At 37.6% G+C, this 27,849-nt stretch overlaps 1 protein-coding gene across 2 annotated transcripts in view; it reads right to left on the bottom strand.

Annotated features, from left to right (window-relative positions):
* The window catches only part of LOC111151021 (NIMA related kinase 7), a 149,857-nt gene that overhangs the window by 88,347 nt on the left and 33,661 nt on the right, over nucleotides 1-27,849 (bottom strand). For both annotated transcript variants that reach the window (XR_002640835.1, XM_022508726.1), the window contains exon 2: nucleotides 5,108-5,192. Coding sequence is in view for 1 of the 2 variants with exons in the window: in XM_022508726.1 (XP_022364434.1) it covers nucleotides 5,108-5,164 (57 nt within the window). In the remaining variant the exon portion in view is untranslated. The remainder of the gene's footprint in view (nucleotides 1-5,107; nucleotides 5,193-27,849) is intronic.

Genomic DNA, 27,849 nt, shown 5'->3' with positions numbered 1-27,849 from the left:
AGTCACCAGCATACAGATCATACTCAGAATCCCAAATTGTTTACAGGTTCAGGTGAGGAGAAATCAGCAAATGAGGGACCACTAAGACAAGAGAAAAACAAAGTTCTCGGAAACTAAGCAATGAACAGGCTTTAAAGAAGAAAGGATGATCGATGCTATCAAATGTAGCTGGTAAGTCAGGAAGACGAGGCCTGAGAACAGACAGCTGGACTGAACACCATGGAAGTACAATCCTGGCAAGAGCAGTTTCAGCGGCATTGTCAGGGAGAAAGCTGAATTGGAGTACGTTTCAGGGAGTGAAAGGAGAAATGAGACAAAACTACAAATAAATCTTTCTAGGAATTTTGCAATAAAAGGCAGCGGAGAAATAGGTCAACAGCTGGAGAGAAGAAGGACTTCAAAAGCTGTTTTTTGAGTTTGTTTGGTTCGGTTTGTTGTTTGATGGAAGAAATAACAGCACAATAGTATGTGACCAGCCGGACTCAGTAGAGAAAGCTGAAATAAGTAGGAGACGGAGATGATCTGGGGCTCACGGGAGCGCCGGCCTTTGAGAACAGTTGGCTCAGTTCACCTGATAACAGAAAAAGCAGATCACAGGAGTATACAAGGTTCTGGGAGGAGGATATCCATGGCAGGAGTCTGTGGGCAATCTCTTCTGATTGTTTCAGTTTTTTTAAGGGAAGTAGGAAGCAAGGGCATTAGCTGAGAGTGGGCGTGGGGGAGAAAGTATTGGGAGCTGAGGAGAAAAAAGATGAAGTCATCACTGAGGAAGTAGGGGAGCCGAGGCACTTGGGATATGGCTGCTGACGTATATAATTAAGGGTTACTTGAGGTTCACGGTCATGACTTTAAACCATGGCAAGAGTCTTCTTTCCTCAAAACAAATGCTGCTCATTCTCCTGTACCTTTATCAACAATGTTATTCAATGAACTAAACTGTTAAAAGGAGAACATTACATATAAAGACTCCCCAAAATAGAAGCTCTACTCGACGCTATATGAAAGGTGCCTTGGCAAAATCAATTTATCAAAAGAAGCTAAATGATGACCTTATTTCACAAAGAAAGTAATTCTCTAAGATGAGCTAAAGACAGAGGAAGGTAATACAGTTCTCATGTCCAAAAATCCTATCCACTCAACAAAGTCTACTGGGGGCTGCGTTGCTCTGGCCCTCAGTGCACCCGGATTACTAGCTTGACATGCTACGAGGTAAACCTCATCTCAACTCTTCACATTCCTTTCACAGAGATGCAAAAAGTACAAGTGGACTGTAGTTTGGGCTGCCATGAAGCTTTAAGGAATGGTCAGTCTACCCTACTGCCTGGATTGGAAAACAGCAAGACAAGATTTTCATACCTTCCAAGCTGTAAAACAAAGACTGTCTATTTTTCTACCTGTAAATGTGGGGTACTCTCCCTCCTTCAGAGGTGGCCAAAGTGTTACACTAGTTATCTACAAATTTACAAGTAATAATTATAATTTAAGCCCTGAAGATTATTGCAATTAAAATTTATTCCCCTTCGGGGGGCCTGGGTGGCTCAGTGGGTTAAAGCCTCCACCTTCGGCTCAGGTCATGATCCCAGGGTCCTGGGATCAAGCCCTGCATAGGGCTCTCTGGTCTTTGGGGAGCCTGCTTCCTCCTCTCTCTCTGCCTGCCTCTCTGACTACTTGTGATCTCTGTCTGTCAAATAAATGAATAAAATCTTTAAAAAAATTATTCCCCTTCTACTCACCCCCAGAAATCATTAGAACTGTACTGATTAATAATTGTTCCATATTTACATTTATGATAAAAATGTGAATGTACCACAGCACTCTTCAACCAATGCCCATAAATCAAAATTCTCACAAAATGTTAGTTGTAAACGTTCCTTGTTAAAAATTAGTCTCATAGTTGAAAGCAAACATTTTACTATTTATCTGTCATTATATTATACACAGTCTTTAAAAAAAAAATTAAGCCAAATCCATTATTCCACAAATAGGAATTCTAAAGCAGTAAGAATATATAGAATAAAATTTAGTCAAACTCCTTGCAGTACCTTCTAGGCTTTCATGGAGGGAATCAAAGAAGGAAAGAAGGAAGGGAAGGGGAAAAAAATGGCTGAGAGGACAAATTTTCCCTAAGTTCAAGAGAATGGCAATAATAGAAAAACACATTTGAAAAAATACATAAATCTCACAATCTAAAACTTCAAAAAAAAAAAAACACAAAAAAAAAGAAAGAAACTCCTATACTAAAAATAAGAACCATATATTATGCATTTTGGGGTTAGAGCATTCATCTTGGAACAAGGAAAGGAAAGATATGCCAAAAATACACATCACTCATCATTATAACAGGGTATAATTGGTATTTGACACTTAAAAAGCTGACTTCCCTTGATTTCTGTTTATGTCCACACTGATATTAGCATGACAAAAGTGAAAGAAGTCACTTGGCTAACCATATGTTGCCATATCACCCCCGTTATTCAGGCCAATGGTGTGGAACAAAACAAAAGAAGGTTGTCAACCCCGGGCAGACGCTGTCCTTTCCCAGCCCTTTAAAATAACACTACTGAGAGCAGTAACATTTTTCACAGACCTAATAAGCAATAACGCCTATAAGCTCTTGTCAGGTAATTTTTCTTTCACTATCTCACACTATCAGTTCAGAGAAGGGGGAAAAAAATCCTTCTCCCTTCCCCCACTTGCCACAGCAGCCAGAACCTGGGACGACACTTGCCTGTTTCCAACAGGGAGAGAGGTCCACCCACACAGGAGCAGCAGCAGGAGGCATAAACTAAAGGGAACAGTGTGAAAAGAGATGCAGAACCGCATATATAATCTTGAAATGTATGCTGTGTGGCAGCCTTGTGTCTCATAGGAAAACAATTACTTTCATGTTTGCCTCCTACTGCCACTCCGACCTTTCCTGGTTGGTGACTCAGTAGGAGGCAAAAATGAAAGTGTTTTTTCCCCCCCTTTGAAACTAAAGGCTGTTCCAAACTGTGGATTTCAAAATCATAACATGAACCATCTAATTTTCAGAAGTGCTTCTTTTACTGTCTTCACTAGACACAGCATACTATGAAACAACAGTGTTTGTCTAGATGTGTAAAATGGGCACTAGGATGTGTTTACATCTATTTGATAGTTAGAAGCTGCTTAGTACAATCTCAGTAATTTATGACCAGAACACAAAATACAGGCAGTAGATCTTACAAAACAACCATCTTGAAATTAAAATATTGGACACTGTAGGGGGCACCTGGGTGGCTCAGTGGGTTAAGCCTCTGCCTTCGGCTCAGGTTATGAAACCAGGGTCCTGGGATTGAGCCCCACATCGGGCTCTCTGCTCAGCAGGGAGCCTGCTTCCTCCTCTCTCTCCGCCTGCCACACTGCCTACTTGTGATCTCTGTCTGTCAAATAAATAAACAAAATCTTAAAAAAAAAAATCGGACACTGTATATTAACGACCTGGAATTTAATTCAAAACTTAAAAATAAAGAAATTAAAATATTGCCCTTACATTAAGCTGAAGGGTCTCTTTTCTGAATACAGAGAATTCAGGTGAGTATCACAAAGAAAAGCAATGTAAAATTCAATTAGGTAAAGGGCTAATTTAAACATCTTCATTTGAGCGAGTCCCTGGTTGGCTTCAATTACACATTCTTGTGGAGGCCCTGCTCCATGTAAGGAAGTACAGTACCAAAGTAAGAGAAAGTCCTCTTCCTCAAAGAGAGTTTAACCTGGTAGAGACAAGAAAATGTCCACATAAAATAACACAAAGGTGTCAGAAATACCGTAAGACATATAAAGAATGTCTATCATCAGGTTTCCAAGAAAAGATATTACATTCAGAAAATCAGAAAAAACTTCACAATAGAAATGGCATTTTAGGTAGTGCCTGAAAGATGGGCAGGAGTTCAAAAGTTGGAGAGACAAATGAAGGTGCCAAGTGAACAAAATCACAGAGGCAGAAAAGGTGGTGTACGTGTAGGCAGTATTTTTGGGACTGTGTTTTAGACACCAACCCTGGAAGAAGTCAATAGACACTTTAAAAAAAGTCTCACTGGGGTCCCACAGTCAAGTAAAGGTAAAAAACACTACACCCTATGTCCTCTTGGAAATTTAAAATGCACATTAGAGTAAGAAAGGCTCTGAGCAAGGATAGTCATAAAGTAACTGTCAGCCCAAGTCCCCCCAACCTATGACTACAGAACTCATTTGAAAGAACATCCATCAATTCTTCCAACAATTTCAGAATTACTATCTAAGCAAAACTGAGATAAGATAAGCAGAGTAAATTTGAGACATATTACAGAATGCCTCATACACAAAACGGAGAAATATGGCTTTTATGAATGACAATAAAAATGAGGTTTTGCCCCCATGGGGGTGTTTGTGATTGCAACCGTATCATTACACCCTGAGCTTAATGGGAAGCTTTGTATAATGGGAAGTATTCCTTTTACTTCATTTCATTTTACAAAAAAAGCAAGCAACCACCTAACAGGAGAAACATACTACACGTGAGAGAACATGAGAAAAGTAGCAATAATGGAAGGCAATTGTGGATAAGGCAGGTCAGCCAGCCAAAGCCAAGTCGGGACCAAATACACAGGCACCCCCACAAGGTGGGCACAGCCTCATGTGTGTTCTTTTTTCTGTAAGTCTAATATTAACTCTCAAAGCCTACAGGTCATTCAATTAAGTCAAAATCTAAAGCTGCCAGCTTTTTAATGTTTGTACATGAGAATTAAGTATTCTAAAACAATATTTAAAAATATACACAATTCTGGGGCTCCTGGGGGGCTCAGTGGGTTAAAGCCTCTGCCTTCGCCTCAGGTCATGATCCCAGGGTCCTGGGATGGAGCCCCTTGCTCGGCGGGGAGCCTGCTTCCCTTCCTCTCTCTCTCTGCCTGCCTCTCTGCCTATTTGTGATTTCTGTCAAATAAATAAAAAAGAAAAGAAAAGAAATACACACAATTCTGACTAAAACTTGGAATTCATAATTAGCATTTTGGGGGGCTATTTTATTCCTTAAAGGAACTTTTATACACACCCACACACACACACCCACACACACACACACAAGCCAGCCTTCATTAGAAGAAATTACCTGTGGTTGGAACTGGGGAACAGGTGGCCCTTGCATTCCTTGTGATTGCTCATCCATTGTCTGAAGCAACAGGAACTTTAGAACTCTGCAAAAATATAAAGTTGTAATTTAAATGACGTAATCATTACCAAGTCATGTTGCTCATCATATGCCTAAGGCTTGCATTCAAATATTGGATTTACCTAATGTTTCAAAAAGCATCCATTAAGATATATGCCATACTCTTCTGTCATTTGCTAAATCCAAGCTCTGTTTAGCTAAAACAAAAGGTATTCACCGTCTCAACTAAGTCCACTTCTCCAAAGTAGTATCATGTGCTTAGAAAAATCCTATTTTATGAGATGAAATTCTCTCTTCTCCATTAAACCTCACGCACCAGGCTTCCCTTCCCCATGCAGTATGCAAAGATAACTACCATAAGCTTCCCATAAATGTGGTAAATGTTCTATAATTCTAAAATGCACCTTATCTTCATATTCTAAAAATGTTAGTACTTTCGTTATGTATGTCCAACCATACTTCTTACTGTAATTTTTAGGTTTAAACTTAAAAGGCCAGTCCTCCTATGAAGGGGTTTCCTTTTTTATGCATACTTTGTAAAGTATGCAAAGTATGCATACTTTGTATGCATACACTCAGCCATAACTCAGTTAACATAAACTGAAGACTAATTCTATGTCACTAATTCTATGTTTACTACTAACTCTTTTTTTAAAAAAACATTTTATTTATTTATTTGACAGAGAGAGAGATCACAAGTAGGCAGAGAGGCAGGCAGAGAGAGAGGGGGAAGCAGGCTCCCCACCAGAGCAGAGAGCCCGATGAGGGGCTCGATTCCAGGACCCTGAGATCATGACCTGAGCAGTGGCTTAACCCGCTGAGCCACCCAGGTGCCCCTCTACTACTAATTCTGTCACCTACTGCACCTACTGTAGTTCAAGAACTGAACTACAAATAAGACACAGCTACTGCTCCACCCAAGACTTTTTCTACACAACATCAATTATTTCTAGGTTCCTTACAAATGTTATTTTATAACTAAAATATAATGTAAGGGTTGAAAAACTAGGATCCATTTAAATGGGATTAACAGAGAAACTAAAACACATCCTCACTTCATTATACTCTTTAAAAAAACAGTTAAAAATGACTATTTGTAAATATTTCCTTCCATTCTGTAACTTGTCTTTTTTAAAACCTTTCTAATGGCATCTTTCAATTAACTAATGAACAGAAATTCATAAATTTAGTATGGTCTAATCAATCATTCCTTTATAATATCTTTGTGTACTATTTAAGAATTATTCCTATACTTCAATTTCTCATACATTATCTTCTAACATAAGCTTTATTGTTTTACCTTTCAAGTTTAGATCTATAATTGACCTGGAATTAAATTTTTGTATGATACAAGGTAAAGTCAATATTAGGCTTTTTCTATATGGATATCCATTTGAGTTCAAACCATATATTAAAATGATCAGCCCCCACAACACTACTACTATGTCATCCTTGCCATATATCAAATGATAACATATATTTACATAAACACCCATGCAACCCCACACATACTGCAAACTTGCTGAACTCACTTATTAGTCCAAGTAGATTTGGGGGGGATTCTTGCCTTATTTTAATGACTAGAACTTCCAGTGCAATGAACCTAAGCAGAGAGTAGACATTCTTTTATTGTTCCTAGCAGGAAGAAAGTGTTGGGAAGGAAAAATTTTCCTTTACTATTCAAGATTCTTCTAGCTGCTATAAGAATCAAATTGGCATGAGACAGAGTAACAGGAGAAAAGTCTGATAAAATATATACCTTCTATATATATATAGAAGCAACTCAGGAAAATAGAGCAACTCCCCCAAACAGTCAAAGCCATCAACTTAAATACCATCTTTAGCTAAAGACGAAAGATGCTGGGACTCAGTTATGGGAGGTTACCAGGAAAAGAACAATAAACAAGAGTAAGGTTGTTATGCAGATCAACTCATTGCCATCTCTATCAGTAATAGTTTCTAGAAATTGAGTCAAACCCTCTTCCTGGTACAGCAAGGGAGACACCTTACTAATGGAGATTTTTTTATAAATATAAATGTCTCATAAAAAAGGGTAACTTATACTCAGTTTTCAGAACTTGATGTTTGCAGCATCTTAAAAATAACCAGCTTGGGGCGCCTGGGTGGCTCAGTGGGTTAAGCCCCTGCCTTCAGCTCAGGTCATGATCCCAGGGTCCTGGGATCGAGCCCCACATCGGGTTCTCTGCTCAGCGGGGAGCCTGCTTCCCCCTCTCTCTGCCTGCCTCTCTGCCTACTTGTGATCTCTGTCAAATAAATAAATAAAATCTTTTAGAAAATAAGTAAATAAATAACCAGCTTAAAATAATCAAAATGCCAAAGAGATATATTTTAGAAAAATATGCTCCCTTACAAAAACATTTTTCATATGAATAAAAGATATACATTCTTCATAGATGTCTTAATTTATCAGACTGAGATAGTGCCCTTCTATTCTTACTTTGCTAAGAGATTTTATAAAGAATAATGTTAAATTTTTGTCAAATGCTTTTTATGTATCTGAGATGATTATACAGTTTTTTTTTTTTGTTTTTTTTTTTTGTTGTTGTTAAAATGTTCAAATATAGTGATTCATTTTTGATGTTAAGCCGGTATTCACTTCTGGGATGAACATCATTTAGTCACGACATATAACCATATTTTCTATTTCTGGACTGGATTTTATATAGTGTTCGATCCAAGGAGAGGAGGAGAGGGAAGGAGAAAGAGAACTCTAATAATGAATTAGAGTATCTTTTACTGTGAAATCTAAATCATTAAAATGAGCATTTCACATCTAGTGTCCCATAAGTACTTTCAAAAACATTCATGAAAAAAAGGGCTTCCAGGTCTAAGACCTCTGTGAAATACTACTTGCTATGTATATTGTTCTTAGAACATCATAATAAATGCCAGCACACTAAAGGATCCAAGCAGGCTTGAAACTGATAACAAATTCACTGAAAGCCTCATTTATATTTAACTTATTTAATCATAAAATGTTTTCTTTGTGTAACATTTTCTAATATCCCACAGCTTGACTAATACCAAGAACATACCTGAGAAGTTTGTGCTAGATTATAATAAAGTGGGTTTTATACTATTGAATGACAATGTGTAAGTCAATAAAATTATGAAGGAAACCAAAGTAAAAAACAAAACAAACAAACAAAAAAAAAACCACCAAACCAATAAACTCAAAGAAACCATATGAGTAATTTAACTTAACATCTGCATAACAGGGAACTCACTTCTACTGTATTCCTGACAAATGTCAAAAAGCCTCTGCTTGGAAAATTAACGTCTGTATGAAGTACTCATATTTCATGTAAGCTTAATAAGTACAATGAATAAAAAGCAACGGAGTTTTCTTCGCATAGTATCTAACATGGTTCCATGTGTCACTAGATTCTTCATGCTATTACAAAATAAGTATATGTCAACGATTATATATTGATTTTATACCAGTATCATATTTTCAAAGGTTAAAAATATTCATATTTTATCTTTCTACTAATCTCCTAAATAAAATAAAAACACATCTTAAGATATAAAATATGTTAATTATGTATTCAGTCTTCTAGATTATAAATTCCATGTTGCAGGGACCTATATGTGTCATCCATAGCTGTGTCCCCAGGGCTTATGTCAATGTTTGGCAGAAAATAGATGCTGAATCAACATTTATTTAATTAACGGATGCATGTATGTCTGCCATAAAAAGATCAAATAATTCTTGTTACAGTTTAATAAGTCTAAAGTGAATGATGAGAAAAATCATGATCAAATTCAACAAATCTGGCAAACTTCAATCAAAAAAGGGTGCCCAACCCTGCTCAGCAGAGAGCCTGCTTCTCTCTCTCCCTCTGCATGCTGCTGTGCTTACTTGTGTTCTCTATCTCTCTGTCAAATAAATAAATAAAATCTTAAAAAAAAAAAAAAAAGGGTGCCCAAAGAAGGTGTTGCCTAAATTGGGTTTTAAATAATGAAGAGGAAAAGTTAAAAAGGTTTAGATGAGCCAAGGAAGAGAGGAATTCTGGGAAGAACAAAAAACACATCAAAATACTCAAAAGCAGAGCACAACACCTTATAAGTAGCTTCAAATATAAGTTGGCAGGTAGTAGGAGATAGGGGGTGGAGTTAGTAGTGGGTTACTTTAACAACACAGAGAGGTGTCAGTTCATGAAAAAATGATGGCATTTACTTTATTCAGTTGGTACCAGAGAGTTAATGTTGGGTTTCAAGCAGCTAAGAGAGAGGATTTCACTATTTGTGAAAGCAGTCTTTCTTGCCATGTGACAGAGTAGAGGAATTCACAACCATAAACAAGATCAGTTAAGAAGCTATGACAACAGGCAAGGGATGAAAAAGCCTCTCATCAAGATCTTTTTTTTTTTTTTAAAGATTTTATTTATTTGGGAGAAAAAGAGAGAATGAGCAGTGGAGAGGGGCAGAGGAGGAGAGAGAGAGAAGCAGACTCCCTCCTAAGCAGGAAGCCTGATATGGGACTTGATCCCAGAGATCATGACCTGATCTGAAGGCAGATGCTTGATGGAGTGAGCCACCCAGCTGCCCCCGTGGTCCTCTTGACCTCACCCTGCTTTCAACACAACTATCTCACTTTCCCAAAATGTTCTGTGATCTCTTATTGTTCTCACTTTTCTCTCACACTAGACCTATTCTAAGTTCCCTTTTCTATCTAACATTTATATTGGAGTGCTCTAAGACCTAAATCTTCTTTGAGGGGCACCTGGGTGGCTCAGTCAGTTGAGCATCTGACTCTTGGTTTCAGCTCAGCTCATGCTCTCATGGGACAGGGTACTGAGCCCTGCCTCAACTCTGTGCTCAGTGCAGAGTCTGCTTGAAGATTCTCTCCCTCTACCACTCCCCCAACTCATGTGTGCATGCACTCGCCACCCCTCCTAAAATAATTAATCTACAAAAAATCTTTTTTTAAAAAACCTGTTGTCTCTGCTGAAGTCATACCATCCAGTCCCATGACTTTGAATATGGTCTCTATATAATTACTCTGAAATCTCCATCTCTACCACAGGTGTATGGTCTAAGCTCTGGGCTATCAACACCAATATCCAACTGTCTGTCTGATACCGCCTTGAATTGAGGATTCCATCTCCCATCCTTCCAAAAAAATAAAATAAAATAATGCTTTTCCTTTAATATTTTTTCTCTTTATATGTATCATCATCTACTCAGCTGGTCTGACCCCCAAATTCTCAAGCTTCTGAGGGGGCCTCTGGACCTCATTATCTGAGGACCCCAAAGATCTTTTGTTCATGTGGGTCATGTCTCTATCAGTATTTTGCATAATTGAAATTAAAACTGAAAAATGATTTAAAAATATACTAATTCATTTACAAATAACAGCAATAACACTATTACATGTTTATGCATATTTTTATGAAAAATAGCTACATTTTAAAAAATCAGAAGAGGCACTGACTTATATTTTGCAAGTTTCTTTAATGTCTGTCTTCAGAGAAGCAGCTTCTACATCAATCTGTTCAAATATGTTGTTTTGGCAGAAATATATTTTTAAAAATCTGGTCTTATACAAATGTATAGCTGGAAAACAGAAGAGTATTTTGATAACCAATATGGATATCACTGTGGATAGTCTCCTTTGATAATACACCAAACTTGACAGGTGGCAAATTCTTAAAGGTTAACTGCCATGTAGATGCTCAAATCAATGAACTTTATACTCTGTTATGTTAAAATCCAATGGTCTCTCTTGCCCTTTGAATAGACCTTTTACTCATGCTTGATTTTGTAACACCACATATTGGTCATCTGGAAAATTTTCGTTCACTGGGTTACTCAGATCATCAAATGTTGACCATTTCATTATACAAATAAAAAAAATTTTCCTTAATACTACAACTAATCTCATCAGAAAAGTCTTTATATACCAGGAAGATGTCAAGGTCATAGTGATGAATATAACTTCTCCAAAATTCCAATTTTTCTTTCGAAAGTTCGAATCTTGTCATTAGTGACAAACAGTGTCAATTATTTTTCTTTAAATGACTGGCACTTAATTTTCAAGAAAATGTCTACAGGGAGCACCTGGGTGGCTCAGTGGGTTAAAGCCTCTGCCTTCGGCTCAGGTCATGATCTCAGAGTCCTGGAATCAAGCCCCACATTGGGCTCTCTGCTCAGCAGGGAGCCTGCTTCCCCCTCTCTCTCTGCCTGCCTCTCTGCCTACTTGTGATCTCTGTCTGTCAAATAAATAAACAAAATCTTAAAAAAAAAAAAAGAAAGAAAGAAAATGTCTACAAAGCACCCAAGTCTGAAGAACCAAAGTTTGTCTTTCAGTCATTCTTTCAAGTAAAAACAGTCCTCCATGAAAATAGCAGCTCTCGGCTTGCTCTTCAAAGAACTGCACAAATGCTTCTCCTTGATACAACTTTGATTTGGTGCAGCAGTACTAAATTAAGTATACTTCCCATTTCATCACACATATTAAAAGACATGTACTCAAAGGTCAAGATTTGATTTAAAAAAATAATACTCTATGCTTCAACAAAGACATCTAAAAATGAAAGTCGCTTTTTTATTAAAATTCAGAACATTTAAACAACACAAAGACTAGTACAGTCTAGAGTGCACACTGACTCAAGCTAAGACATCAATGGCTTAAAAATAATGTCTTAGGGGCGCCTGGGTGGCTCAGTGGGTTAAGCCTCTGCCTTCCGCTCAGGTCATGATCCCAGGGTCCTGGGATTGAGCCCCGCATCGGGCTCTCTGCTCAGTGGGGAATCTGCTTCCCTTCCTCTCTCTCTGCCTGCTGCTCCCTGTACTTGTGATCTTCTCTCTGTCAAATAAATAAATAACAATTTTTTTAAAAAATAATGTCTTAATATTACAAAAATTGTCTGATTTTGCAGACCACTTGAAACAGACTCAAGGCTCCTACCCAACCTTCCACCTCCACCATCCCCAGAAGTCTGCAGATCACACTTTCAGGAAAAGGTGGTCTAATTAAAAAACCTAAAATTCATTCTTTATTCTTTTTTTCTCCCTTCACTTCCCAGTTCCCCGTATCTAACACATCAGTAAATGCCATTTGTTCTATTTCCAAAATACATCTTAGATTTGTCCACGGTCTTCTATCACCACAATAAGACCCTGAAGTTATCATTATATCTCCATCAGGAGCTACTACAATACCCTACTAATTGGCCCTCTTTTCCACATTTTCACAGTGATATTTTAAAAGCACAAATCACCTCATAACACTCTCATTGCACTTAGACTAAAATCCCAGCTCCTCGCCAAAGCTACAGGGCGCTAGTAAGATTACCACAAAATACTGGATATTATGTTTGCCTACTGGATTTGTATTTTTGTCAAGTCATCAAGTGAAGAGGAAGGAAAAAAGAGACAGGATTTCTAATAAAAATTATAGGAAAATAAGAAGAGTAATAAATCTTTCAATGTTGTAAAAAAACAGACATTATTTCCCCTGACTGAATTAGAATAGGTCTAAAATAAAATAGCTAATCGTATTCTGAAAGAACAAAAATGCTGTATTTCATTGCAAAATTAAGTCCATTGTTTATGAATTCCTACTCCTATTCCTATAAAATGTATATGGTTAATGTGTTTGTAGGAATGGCATATTGAAAAAAAACTAGGATGCAGATAACCAGAGAAATGTGTAAACTGTTAAGTATAAGCTTTTTTGATTTGGGATAATTTGTGGGTAATGTTTTTTCTAGACACTGAAATGAGGAAAAGTTCATAGCACTTGGCAAATATCTTCTTCTTCGAACTAAGTCTTTTTAGAGCTATTGCTATACTTCAGGCATGTTCCCTAAAACAGCTAAAAGAAGGATTCTACATTAAAATGCAAATAAGTATCCAATGAAATATCATTTGAAGGTTGACTGAAGCATCCCTGAGGAACAAAATAAAGGTTGAATTAACCAGACTAATGTTTTTATTACGGTTCTTGCTGACACCTGCTGGTTCAATTTTATCTTCCTCCTTAATATATATTGATGTGTTAAAAGTCCCAGATATGAAGCTTTGTACCACAAAAAAAGAATCCTTAGATGAATCCATGGACCACCTACTCAAAAACTAAATGAGCACACATCACTCAACTAATCGCCTCCCATATCCACTGACTTATTGAAATCAGTGTTTGGCTTTACTGTAACTCACTTCCCAATTAATTTAATTAATTAAATTATTACCTAATATTTTGATTGTGCCTTCTTTAATTCTGAGACTTAACGTCTAAGAATTCTAAGATTAAAGTTACATTCTTTAATTAACCTGCAAAAGCTAAGTGGATCACATTATTAGAACTCAAAAATGCCAAAAAGTAGATGTCTTTAAAAATATACCGGTAATTTTTGGTTTGCTTTAGCAAATCCAAAATCCTGTACTTGTAAAACAGTTATACATGGGACTTACTAAGACCTCAAAATTTTACTGTCTCTTCACCACCCTCCTTCGCTCTAAACTCATTATAAAACAATACGGAAAAGAAGTGGCACTTTCTTCCTCCGTGAAACTTCAGTGTTTCAAATTCTTAACAAAAATAAATAAATAAATTTAAATGCCTCTTTAAGAAAAAGAACTACTATATAATAGTAAGCCACCTTTTTACTTATCTTTTTACTACTGTTTCTCTAGTTCAGCAAACCTAATAAGAAACAGACTCCACATTTTCATTAATAGAAATTTTATATTTATTAATCTAAATATGGTTATTTCATTTAAAATTATTGTTTTTATTAAATTTCTATTAATTCTATAAAATTAATATTTCTATTAGATAGGGGAAAGGATTAACTCCAATGCAAGAATGTACCTAACGTAATGTAATGTAATGTAGGAGTAAGCCGAAAACAAAGTTTGCAGAGTAGGCTGAGTAAATACTTTTCCTTCATTTCTTAATTATGCATTAATATGTTTTTCTCATAGTAAATAATTATTTAAACCTAAATATTAGTTATTTTCTAATATAGGATTTTAAATAAAATTAACCTTGAGTACCTCCTATGAATCAGCCAACCCTGGCTGGCCATCAGGATCATGTGCGGAGGTTTATGGGGTTTTTATTTGGTTGCTTTCAGCACCGCCCCACCACCCCACCCCAACCCATTCCCACCCTCTGATTCTGATTGGACAGATCTGTGAGTAGAACCTGTATTTCTCCATTAAAAAACAAATAAGTAAAAGGACAGGTAATAATGATGCACAACTAGATTTGAGAACTACACAGTATTTGAATTTAACAGGTAGTAAGTTCAGTCAACATGCAATTTAGCTCTTTGCGTCCAGGAGCGTCACTATGGCTGAAAATGATGAGCAAGGGCTGCCCAACTGGCACGTGCACTGGCCCCATTAATAAGGCTGTTTTAGACTCAGGCAAAGAACACGAAGGAAGCAGCTCAGGCTCCACTTCCTTCTGAGTCTAAACTAGATCCAAACAGAAACAAGCAATGTGTTTTTACTCGGGGACACTGACTAGTAACTTCGTGGAAGGAGGAGAAAGGGGGGCTGTAGTAGCAGCAGGAGCTCTGGACAATCCCAATGGATTCCTGCCATTGTCGATACTGTCGTTCTTTTATGTTATGAAGTTTTTTTTTTTTTTTTTAGAAAGGAAAACTGAAGCAGAATGCAAACATCTCAGGTACCTACAGAAGTCTCTTGCGAGTATCTCCTTGTTTAAAGACTACCTGAAGTCCTAGTAAAGGACTAGTAAAGTTTTAAATTCATATATAAACTGATTTACTCCCTAAATTATACTATTTGGAATAGTTATTTCAGACAATACCTATAAATGAGTTTATTTTTAAAATAATAAAGATACAGGCCTAAGCTACTGAACTTGAAAAAAATTAACTATCTTAATACTTGGCCAGTTTAAGACATGAGCCAAAGTACATTACAGCACAGCAAAAAATGTTGAGACATGCTCTCATCTCTAGAGTTCTCTATTTTATCATCAAAATACGAAGACTACTACTCTTCTGAAAAGGAGCTACAAAAAACAAATTATAAAAGAAAACAGGAAGGAAGGAAAGGAGGGAGGAAAACCAAAGTAAGCCCATGGAATTCAACCTCTGTCACTTTCTAACCCACGGATTAAGCTAATGCTTCTTTTTCTAGGCTTTTATTAGCAGTCCCCACTTTAGGCATGGGAGTGGGGTTGATTCTTCTCTTATTTCTACCACTACTATTCCTGCCGTAGTATTTTACTGATCAGGAAGAGTTTTCATATACGTAATTTTACTTACCTGCTCCTCTCAATCCTCCCCCCCAAAAAACGGGTTTTGCCCTGCAAAATCCAGTAAAACTGAGTCCACGATAGGATCATGTTCTCCCTTCTTTCGTCGAGTTAGGGATGCCCCACAAAAATCCTTGCTTCTCTTGGCCATTAAAGAAAGAGAGTTCTTAAGTGTTGGTCTGAAACACTGCTTCTCAAACTTTTCCATGAGCTTGAGGAGAAAGCCTACCCATGGAAGCTAAGGAGTGTGGCTAGAAGTCCACGTAAAAGAGAAATCCATTCAGAGTCTCCTTTCTCTTTTTGAAAGATGAGGAAAAGTTTTCATTCTCCTCTTCACTATATAAAACATTATCCTCCCAAAAATCTGCAAGTGTAACTGATGGCCCAGGAAGATGGTTTCAGGCACCAGGCTCACAAGGTACAGCCCTAAGTGAGTATGACCAGTAATAATCGGACACTCTATCCCAAATCTCAGCATTGCAGAATCTAAAGGGATATGATACATCATCTATTTCAAACCCCTTGAATTTTTTGGGGGGGGGGTGGAATATTATTCAGCCTTTATTTTTTTTAAATTTTTTATTTTTTTAATTTCTTTTCAGTATACCAGAATTCACTGTTTATGCACCACACCCAGTGCTCCATGCAATACGTGCCTCCATAATACCCACCACCAGGCTCACCCAACCTCCCACCCCCGGCCCCTTCAAAACCCTCAGGTTGTTTTTCAGAGTCCACAGTCTCTCATGGTTCATCTCTCCCTCCAATTTCCCTCAACTCACTTCTCCTCTCCATCTCCCCATGTCCTCTGTGTTATTTCTTATGCTCCACAAATAAGTGAAACCATATGATAATTGACTCTCTCTGCTTGACTTATTTCACTCAGCATAATCTCTTCCAGTCCCATCCATGTTGCTACAAAAGTTGGGTATTTATCCTTTCTGACGGAGGCATCATACTCCATAGTTTATATGGACCACATCTTCCTTATCCATTCGTCCGTTGAAGGACATCTTGGTTCTTTCCAGTTTGGCAACTGTGGCCATTGCTGCTATGAACACTGGGGTACAGATAGCCCTTCTTTTCACTACATCCGTATCTTTAACCCCCTTGAATTTTATATAATAATTCTAATCACAAAAATTAACAGACTTCAGAAATGACTGGCAGGAAGGGGAAAGGGTTACAAATGCCGTTTGAGAGTTCATGAAAATTTCATATTAAGTACTTTATTTTAAAAGCACTTATAGGGGCGCCTGAGTGGCTCAGTGGGTTAAAGCCTCTGCCTTCGGCTCGGGTCATGATCCCGGGGTCCTGGGATCGAGCCCCACATCAGGCTCTCTGCTTGGTGGGGAGCCTGCTTCCTCCTCTCTCTCTCTGCCTGCCTCTCTGCCTACTTGTGATGTCTCTGTCAAATAAATAAATAAAATCTTTAAAAAATAAAAAAATAAATAAAAGCACTTATAATTCCAATTGTCCATTCTAGCTTTAAAAAAAAAAAAAAAGTACCAGGAAAGCTTTTTTGCCAACAAAGTTTTGTTTCCATTTTTTTTCTTGAGCCTCCTCATCCCTGACCCGAGAGTCTGTTTGGAGAAGGGGGAGACCAGAGGGCACAGCAGGAAGTCTGCCCCTGCACTGACTCCTGGGGAGACCGTGGGGTGCGAATGGAAGGAAGAACATGGAAGCCGAGCACCGCCTGCCTCTGGGGCTGTGAGCACAGCACTACTGAGGTGCTACAGTCATCTGCCTCCAACCCAAAAATAACACCTTCCAGAGTAGTGAGTTTCCACACTGAGGGCTGAGTCGAGTGGTTCAATGACTGACAGGGGATCGCTACAGAGAGGAGGGCGCCAGACCAGCCCTCTCCAGTCATCCTTGCAAACAAAGACTGGGTCGCATTTTTCTCATATTCCTGACAACACCTACAACGGCACTAAAACGCTAATATGGTGATTGATGCCTGCGAGCACTGGAATCCTCAGCTGGTGGAACTAATGTGGAACTCCAGTGCTGCTGAGGCCACATCTGAGTTATTTCTGGTTTGGAAACAGACGTGGCTGAAGTACCTCTGACTTTTTAGGTTCGGCCAAAAAGAGTCAGCAGACTGGACGCCCAAGATGAATGATTGTAATAAACTGTCCTCAGACATGAAATTTTAGCTCGGTGCTAAGTCCAAACTACAGTGTTCTTTGTGACTGCTGCAGAGTTTATAAAAAGCCTTCTGCTGAACAAAGGCCCTCCCAATTCTGATGGCTTTGAACCAGAGTTTGTCTCAAGCCGGTTGCAATATATCACCTATTTTGAAATAAAGCTTAAATGTGACTTTTCAAGTGCTTCTTGTTAATGGTCACTGTGTGGCAAAGGCCACACCTCCCACCCTTACTGCTTCCTCGACACTTAACACATCTCCAGCACAGAAACCCTAAATGTCTCTCAGTGTCACCTGTACTCTCCTGATAGACTATCAACGGAGTGAGGTTCCAGAGAGAGAAGAAATGGGAACAGAAAAGCAATTTTAAAAATCAAGTGAGGACAATAAGAGAGAAGACAGAAAAATGCACTTTTTAAGCTATAGCCAATTCCTTAGGATATTAATGATGGATTCTATAAAAAGAACTGAGTCTCTTGAGTTTGATCATCTAAAACAGAGATCAACAAACTTTTTCTATAAAGGGCCAGATGGTAAACATCTTAGGCTCCACAGGCCAACCTCTACTTCACTCACTCAACTCTGAACAGCAAAGCAGCCACAGAGAATGTATAAAGGAAGAGGACTGGCTGTGTTCCAGCACAATTCTATTTACAAAAAAAGGTACTGGCCACGTTTGGCCCATGGGCCACCGTTTGCCAACCTTTGATCTGAAGTAACATTTGTTACTCTTTGGCCCAGTGAAAATCTGGAATCTCAAAAGTACTCTATCAGCCCTTGTTATCTGAAACCCTCTGTAGTGAACTTGGGGCTTGCCCTTTCCTACCATAAACTCCTGGTTTTTCAAATGGAATTAATAAAATGAGTCAATAAGATAAAACAAAAAACAGACCTCTTAAATTCATACTGAAATAAGACTAAAATATTTTGTGGTTATCCTAAATACTTCATGAATTTAGATAGGCCCTATGGAAAGATTTCTAGTGGAGCTCATTAATTTACACTTCTTTTTTTTTTTTTTTAAGATTTTATTTATTTATTTGACAGACAGAGTTCACAAGTAGGCAGAGAGGCAGGCAGAGAGAGGGGGAAGCAGGCTCCCGGCTGAGCAGAGAGCCTGATGCAGGGCTCGATCCCAGGACCCTGGGATCATGACCTGAGCCGAAGGCAGAGGCTTTAACCCACTGAGCCACCCAGGCCCCCAATTTACACTTCTTTTTGCCCTCCTTACCATCATGCACACAAATATAACCTTCTCCCACTAAAAAGTCCACAAATTAATAAAATTATACATGGAACAAACCCAATGATCATATACCAAAAGGTGGGTTGTTAAGTAAGGAGCCAGGAAGGCTTCCTACTGACCTCCAATCATTGTGTCTTTCCTTTTCCCCACTATTCTCTGCTATCTTTACCAATAACAAATAGCAAATCATTATCTCAGGCCCAGCCTCTCCCATATACAGCTCCACCTGGATTTCCTATAGACACCACAAACTCAATATCCAAAAGTGAACTAACCATTTTTCCATTTTAACCTGTTTGTACTGTCTCCAACCATAAGTATCACTATCAAAAATCCTATGGATCCCAAAAATGATCCCAATATGATTAAGTACAAAATCGAGGGAAGGCACCCAGTAAGTCTGTTATTACAAATAATCCAAGAAACCAAAGAGAAAGCAGTTGAGAGGATAAAAAGCAAAGCAGAGATTTTGGCAGACTCATGGTGCTGGGGAGAGAAAAGTGGGTACAGAAAGCACGAAGGAGCAGAGGTCTGGGTAAACACCCCAGACATTCAGCCTCCCCTTAATCAAGATGAAAGGTCATATGCCCACCAGGAAAAAAACTGAATCCTTTCTGGAGATGGTGACACCATTCAGAGTCTCTACAACTTTTCAGACACCCCTGCCACGCAATAAAAAAATCACCAGGCTAGCCAAGAAATCATACACAGAACCTAACAGAAGGGTCGGATGGGGGGCAGACAACAGAAACAGTCTACAAAGTAAACCAGATTTAAGAACCATCAGAGATGAACCTTAAAATAATTATGATTAATATGTTCTGTAAGTTAGTTGAAAATAAGGAAAATTTCATCCAAAAGCCGAAATTTACAAAAAGAGACAAATGTACTAATCCACAACAGAAACAAACAAAAGTCCTAACTGAACGCTGGCTCAAACAGATCAAAGACGCGCGGCAATCCCCAGGGTGTGCACTAATAGAATAGTGAGAGAATGTATAACTAGCAAGGTGACAGGGCAGGGGGTAGAATAACAACGACATAAACGGAACAGCTAAAAAAGGAAAGCCAAAAGGGAGGGCAAAATAGGAACAAAGAACAACTGGAACAGCAGAAAATAAATAACAGGCTTAAGTCCAAATCCATCAATAATGACATTAAATATAAATGAACTATGAATTCCAATTATAAGACAAAAATGATCAGATTTTTTAAAATTCTAAATGCCTATGAGATAGGTCTTATAGTGGAACGCAGGAAGATAATTTATAAGAATGTAAAAGAAATACTATGTGAACGCTGGCCCAAAATAGCTAGTGTAACTAAATTTAAATTAGACAAAGTAGTTGTTACAACAAAAGGCATTATTACAAATAAGGACGAATATTTCATAAAAATAAAAGACACAACAAGACAATAAGACACAACAATTCTACATTTGAATACACGGCCAAAAACCCTAAGCAGAAACCGACAGAACTCAAAGGAAAAAAGACAATTCTACAATCAAGAGTTGCAGGTTTTAAAAATACATCTCTCAGCAACAAACAGACCAAGCAGACCAAAAAACTAAATAGTTTATGCCGGAAAGAGTTAAATTGCCAAATAACTAATGAATGGCATTAAGTGCATGCCCTGGAAAAGAACAAAGTCTGAAAATCAAAAGCTAGCATCTGCAGGGGATGCTGTGGTGGGCCCCCCAGATAGCTTTTTAGGGCTGAAGCATTCGTCCTCCACGCTGCAGGGAAAAATGGCAGCTCAGGGCTCCCAGCTGAGTCCCGCTCCAGGCAGCTGCACCCAGTGACTGGTCAGTGTGAGGGTACAAAGGTCCAGACCCCTTGCATCAATCTGAGACAATCCTGAAGGGCTATACTAGTTCCTGAATGGTCCCATGGGATTGGCTGAAGCCTTTGTTGCAAACTACACTACAATTCAACTCCTGCTCAGTCTTGTGTCCTTCCCAAGCTTTCAATGGGACAAAAAGACCGATGCTGATATTTGGGGCAGGCAGGACGAAGAAACTTTCTGTTTATGTTTGGAAAACTAGGTCACATGATCAATCTTCCCTGAAATATAGGCGGGGAGATGACTAATTTGCTTTTTAGCATCTGTGGCAGATGTATGCAAGGGAGAGGGTGGGAACCAAGGCGAGGCTGGTCAGTCTACAGTCTCTGACTCCATGCTGACCTGAGTAAGCCTCAATGTCCTCTTGGGGACAGTAGTAGCACCACTCGGTGGGACTTGGGACTTTTCGTGTACTATTAAATCTCTCAGATCTTAGAACAATATCTTATAAGTGTATTTATTCAGAATTACATAAATGAAGATTATAAGAATTACATGAATAATGAATTTAAGGCACTTAGCCCAGTGCTTGACATTTAGTAACCTATAAATGAGATCTATTTTTGTTTTCAGTATGTGCAGTGATTAAGCATATCAATTTATTAAACAACATTAACAGAAATTTTCACAATTTGATTACACTTGTCATATTTTGTCACTTAATGGGTAATTGAAGATTGTTTTCTTGACATTTCTAAAAGAATAGTTTTAATTAATATAGTATCTGCCTTACTATATAGATACAGAGATAGAGACACACACGAGTGCTGTTTCTGTCCTTCCCTTTCTCCCTGCCTGCAATGTGGATGTGATGCCTCATGCTGAAGCAGCCATGTTCTTCCAGGAAAAAGGACAAAGAATCAGAGATACCAGTCCTGACCTCACTGAACATTACACCAAAGCCAGCAGCTATCTACACTTCCAGATTTCTCATTACCTAAGGAAAATAAACTCCCTTTTTGTTTATACCATTGTTGTTACTTGAAGCTAAATGCATTCCTAACAGATTTGTCACATAGCTAGTGAATACAGAACAGAGATTCAAAACTAGGTCCATCTCCAAAGCCTCAAACAGGATAATTTTTCTAGGAAAGCTTATTCCAAACTGTAAATACATGTATTTTCCACATATAAATGCTTGTTTCAAAGCCAGACAGCTGTAATCTGTAAAAAATCAAGAAGATAAATCATTCAAGAATTCTGTTCTCTTGTCATCGTTTTTACTTGATTGCTGTACTGAATAAACTTGTATGACCCCTTCCTGATCTTAAAGTATATAGCTTTTTATACACTACCTTGTGAACAATAATGCCCTTCTGCTGTTTCAGAAGCATTAAGCTACAGAATTAATAACATTAAACTTTTTCCACTTTTCCTACAATATAGGGGTGCATAGAGTCTGCAGTAATTTTAGTTGGCAACTTTTAATCTTCACATTAAGACCTAAATCCAAGAAGATAAATGCCTTCTAGAAACAGAAGCAGTAACAGAAGATACATCTGCAGATACCTTTTCATTAAAAGAAGTAACTCTTTCCTCCATAAATATGGGAGATTAATGTTTTCTTCAAACAAAAAATTCTCATATTCAGGTTAAGTTTAAAAATCAAATTAAAATTTGATTTTAAAAAAGTCAATCCTTACCCTCTTTCACTTTATAGTAATAGGGGAAATATTTTTAGTGGTTAAAACTGGTAATTGTCTTGAATCCTCTAGAGCATCCATAACACATGAAATCATGTATACACAACCAAACTCAAGGAGAGTCAATAGGATTGACTCTAGAAATACATATCCAATTCTTTGGCTGCCCTAGGTCCTATGAGGAGGTCAAGGTTCCCTGTCTTTTCAGTCTAGTGAGGGATACAAACATGTCAAATATTGCAAACGTAGGCACAAATGCTCCTGGAAGCACAAAGGCCTTTAAGTTGAATAGAAATAGGGACGGGGACAGTATGACCAGAGCCAGGAAGGCTTCCCATTGACCTCCAATCATTGTGTCTTTCCTTCTTCCCACTATTCTCCGCTATCTTTACCAATAACAAATAGCAAATCACTATCTCAGGCCCAGCCTCTCCTAAATACAGCTCCACCTAGATTTCCTATAGATACCACAAACTCAATATCCAAAAGTGAACTAACCATTTTCCCCCACAAACTGCCTCCAGTCATTTTCTACTTCAACTGGTAAACACTGCCATCCACTTGGTCACTATGATAGACACTGGAATATCTTTCACTCAACCCTGTCTCTCCCACATCCAATCACAAATTATTATTAATTACCAAATTACAACAATAAAGAAGAGTGAAAATAAACAGAAAATAAAGACCATAAAATGCCACAAAACCAAAAGTTGATTCTTAAAAAAATAAATAAATAATTTAAAAAATTAAGATAGGGGCACCTGGGTGGCTCAGTGGGTTAAAGCCTCTGCCTTCAGCTCAGGTCATGATCCCAGGGTCCTGGGATCGAGCCCGCATTGGGTTCTCTGCTCAGTAGGGAGCCTGCTTCCCCCGCTCCCTGCCCGCCTCTCTGCCTACTTGTGATCTCTGTCTGTCAAAAAAAAACAAAATCTTAAAAAAAAAAATTAAGAAAGACAAACTTATGGCAAGATTGATCAAGAGAAAGAATGCAAGGGTAAAGAAGAAGAATCTCAGGGGGCATAACTATAAATTCAGCAGAATAAGAAATGTGGGGAGAAGGAGAGAAGAATACAAGTAATAGTAAGAATTATTTATGTCAGTAAGTCTAAAAACCTTAAGATGGAATGGACAGTTTCCTAAAAAAACACGTGTTTGTATGTGTACAAAACTAATTCTCAAATATGAAATTAAAAGAAATCAAAAAATAGCCAAGAGATTTTTGAAAAACATCACCAAGGTAAAGGGCCTTTTCCAAACAGATATCAAGAGCTATCGAAAGTACAACTGAAGCAGGAAAAAACAAGACCAACGGAACAGCCAAACAACCCAGAACCAGAACTGCTCATGTATGAAAACTTTATGTCTGATCGAACAGTCATTACACTTTAAGCGAAAGAACTACAGACCAGGGGTGCCTGGGTGGCTCAGTGGGTAAAAGCCTCTGCCTTCGGCTCAGGTCGTGATCCCAAGGTCCTGGGATCAGCTCTGCATCGGGCTCTCTGCTCAGCGGGGAGCCTGCTTCCCTTCCTCTTTCTGCCAGCCTCTCTGCCTACTTGTAATCTGTCAAATAAATAAAATCTTTAAAAAAAAAAAAAAGAAAGAAAGAAGTACAGACCATTCAGTATGTGGTATGGAAGCAACTGGTTGTCAATTATTTTAAATAAGAAAAAAATACACTTACACGCCTACATACATAAGAATAACCACCTTGCACTATACACAAGAATAAAGACCTAAAGGTGAAAGATAAAACTTTAAAATTTTTGGAAGAAAACAGACAAGTATCTTCATGGCATCAAAGTAGAAAGAAATATACTTCAGGATAAAAGGTATGGCCATTAGACACTAACAAATCTAGTTTATTCATCAAGAAAGACAACTGAAAAGTGCAAAAAGAAGTTACAGACCAGAAAAAAAAAAATACTCGAAATATATAGAACCAACTTGAAAATATTCGTAATACATAAAACCAACTTATATTAGCATCTAGGATTTGTAAAGAACTCAATAAACAAAAGATAATCCAATTTTTTCAAGACTGGCCAAAGACACAGGTAATTTTCAAAAGAGCATTTGAAAAAATATTCAATCTCAGTACAAATCAAGGGTATGCAAATTAAATTAACAACAGAATACCATTTCTATCCATCATCAAGCTAAAAACTTTACATTCTGGCAAAATAAAACCAAGCCATATACTGTTAAATGGAGGACAATGTCCCCATGACCTCCCAATTCCCCTTCTGGGTAATATATTCCAAAGAAATTCCCACATGTGCACAAAGACATACACAAGAATGTTTAGGGAAACAATGTTTATAACAGCAACTGTTGGAAAGAGCACTGGCTTTTGCCAAGCCCCACCTGCCCCCTTCCCCCAACCCCAGAGAAGAGTAACTGCCTGGGACTGCATCACCATTCAGGGTTCTAGTTTGAGAGCTCCTAATCCACTAAGTGAAAATAAAAGTGACTTGGAAACTTAAATGCTGATCTGTTAGTGTTTTAAGACACTTTAAACAAATAAAAGTGATATTCGGAAATACAGCAAATAAAATAACAGCTAATGCACCAAAGAAAATACTATATAAAACCTATGACTACCCCTTTTCTATTTATCTAATAGAAAACGTAGCAAAATCCTTCTGTGGACTTAGTAAAGTTATCACTCTAGTAAGTTCCACCTGTTGCCAATAAAATAAAAATTATCATCCTCTCTTCTTGGGCTAACCTCCTAATACATGGGGAAATTAAAGAACAAAATAAAATACGTCTAGGAAAAAAAGGACTAAATTTCTAAATTTATAATTATGATAATGATTATTCATTTGGAAAAACTATATTTTAATTCTAGCATTTCATAAAACAGCATAATTAATTAAGTATGAATTTTGTTAAATCTTAAGCCATCTAAAAGCATTAAAGAAAACTAATGGCATAAAAATTCCACCAGACAGTTTGATTTGGTTTGCCTGTTTCATTAGAAAATATCAGGGTATAGATTTAGGAAGGTGGAGGCATGCTAAAATTTTGAGGAGTCTCTAAGAGTCTATTACATTTGTTACAACTGACTGAAAACTGTTAACATGTTCCCATATGACTGCCCTAAAATGAACTAAATTACAGTTTTTCACAGTGGATTTTGACGGCAATTCTGATCATATTAGGGACTTTGGATATTTTTTATACACTTTCAAGAGGAAAAAAAACTGCTCCAGGAATATTTTCATCAGAACATTTTCATCTGTTTCATTTGTTTCAAGTATAATACCAGCACTTTTGGAAATAATATGACTAAGAGTATAGGAAAGAATTATTCATGGTATTTGGAACAGTTAATTTCGTGTGTCAAGTTGACTGGGCCATGGGGTGACCAGATATCGGTTAAGCATTGTTTCAAAGTGTGTCTGTGAGGGTGTTTCTGGATGAGATTAAGATTTGAATTGGTAGACTTGAGTTATGTAGACTGTCCTCCCCAATGTGGGTGGACCTCATCCAATCCTTTGAGGACCTGAACAAAACAAAAAGACTGAGCAAGAAAGAATTTAACCCTTCCAAATGACTACCGAGCTGGAACATTGGTTTTCTCCTGCTCTTGGACTGGGGATTATACCACCGGCTCTACTAGTTCTCAAGCCTTCAGACTTACACTAGAAGTTATCCCACTGGCACTCCTGGTTCTCAGACCCTTACACTGATACTAGAACATACAAAACAGGTTCTGGTTCCAGGGCCTTTGGACTCTGACCAGAACTGCACCACCAGCTTTCCTGGGCCTCTAGCCTACAGATGGCAGATTTCAGGAATTCCCAGTCTCCATAATCATGTGAACCAATTCCTTACAATAAATCTTTTGTGTGTGTTTGTTTGTGTGTATGCGTGTGTGCATGTGTGTGTGTGTGTGTGTGTGTGTGTGTGTGTACAGAGCTAGAAATATAGCAAGTGGCATAGGCTGAGGTAAGCACATATACAGAGAGAGGTGTATGTTTGTGTAGGTGTATCCTACTGGTTCTGTTTCTCTGGAGAACCCTAAAACAATATTCTACTCTTAAATTAACATTTGTTTGTAGAGCAATACAAATCAAATAATTACATAAACACAAAAGAATGATCCCCTTTTTTTAAATTACTGAAACCTAAAGTTAAGTTTTAACTTTTAAATCAATTAGTATACAAATCTTTATTCATTCTGACAACTTCTTAAAATCTTAAAATCTTCAATTCTTAAAAATGCTATTCAATTGAGTTGTTACATTTATTTTTAAAAGCCTATCATCAGAGCTATTTTGAGCATAGTTCTAAAAATACAATGCAGTTGCACAAGGAATGAATAAAATAATTTTAAGTTGTTGATCCTAAAAGAATAAATATTTTAAAATATTTTGAAACATAAAATTAGCCTTCATCTTAAAAGTTCTTAACATCAATCTGAATGTTTAAAGAGATCTCTAAGTGGGTCATAAGATATTTGCTCCCAGGCTGAAAATCTGTATACAAGTTGTTCCCTGGAAAGAATTTTCAACCAAAAGTTATAAAAACCAAAAGAAGAATTAATAATGGAAAGTCTGACCTAAGATCAGCCTGACTGCTCGGATGGCGTTCTACTCAGCAATGTCCCATGAATGTTCATTCTACGCAGAGTTTGAATGATCCTTAGTTCTCTCAACTTGAGAAATACCAATAATCTATTTTTTCTCTCAATTGTGCTTCATGTATAACTAATCAAATTGTAAGATGTTGGTTCATACAACCAGGGACTTACTACATCACAATAAACAAAAATAACAAAATTTTTAAACATCTGTAACATTTTTCATTTTCTTTTTCAATGCCATACTAGAACCAGTTAAATCATAATTCAAAATACATAATAAGCCACATTTAAACTAAATTTTAACACTGACATATTTCCTAAGCAAATCGTTAATTTAGGACTTTGAAAAAAAGACTTGAGAGTAATAATTTTACTGAAATATCACTGGCATAAAAATCTTATTTATAAGCTACAAATGATCATTTTCTACTCATTCAAGTAAACCTGGTTCAGGGTAGTAAAAAGAAAACATGAGAGTCAACAAACATGGATCCAAGATCTGGTTCCACTTCTTATACATATAACCTGCCACTTGTTACTGAACCTCAGTGAGCATCAGTTTTCTTCTTTGTGCAAAATGGAGATGGTGACACTTCCATGACCTACTTCACATATGACTTGATGACATAAATTATGAATATGTTTTAAGAACTCTGAAAGCAGAACTCAAATGCAATAGGTTACTATACTATGACACGTATGTTATTTGAAAAATAATTATTCTTATAATCTTTTACATCTTACCTAGAAAGTACTGTCAAGAAATCCAGTCTGTCGGGCGCCTGGGTGGCTCAGTGGGTTAAGCCACTGCCTTCGGCTCAGGTCATGATCTCAGGGTCCTGGGATCGAGTCCCGCATCGGGCTCTCTGCTCAGCAGGGAGCCTGCTTCCTCCTCTCTCTCTCTCTCTCTCTCTGCCTGCCTCTCTGTCTACTTGTGATCT

The sequence above is a fragment of the Enhydra lutris genome, unplaced genomic scaffold (genome assembly GCF_002288905.1).
Source record: "Enhydra lutris kenyoni isolate GAN:26980312 unplaced genomic scaffold, ASM228890v2 scaffoldscaffold25, whole genome shotgun sequence".
NCBI classification, from domain to species: Eukaryota; Metazoa; Chordata; class Mammalia; order Carnivora; family Mustelidae; genus Enhydra; species Enhydra lutris.
The sequence above is the reverse complement of the archived record's forward strand: the minus strand, read 5'-3'. Positions and strand labels throughout refer to the sequence as shown.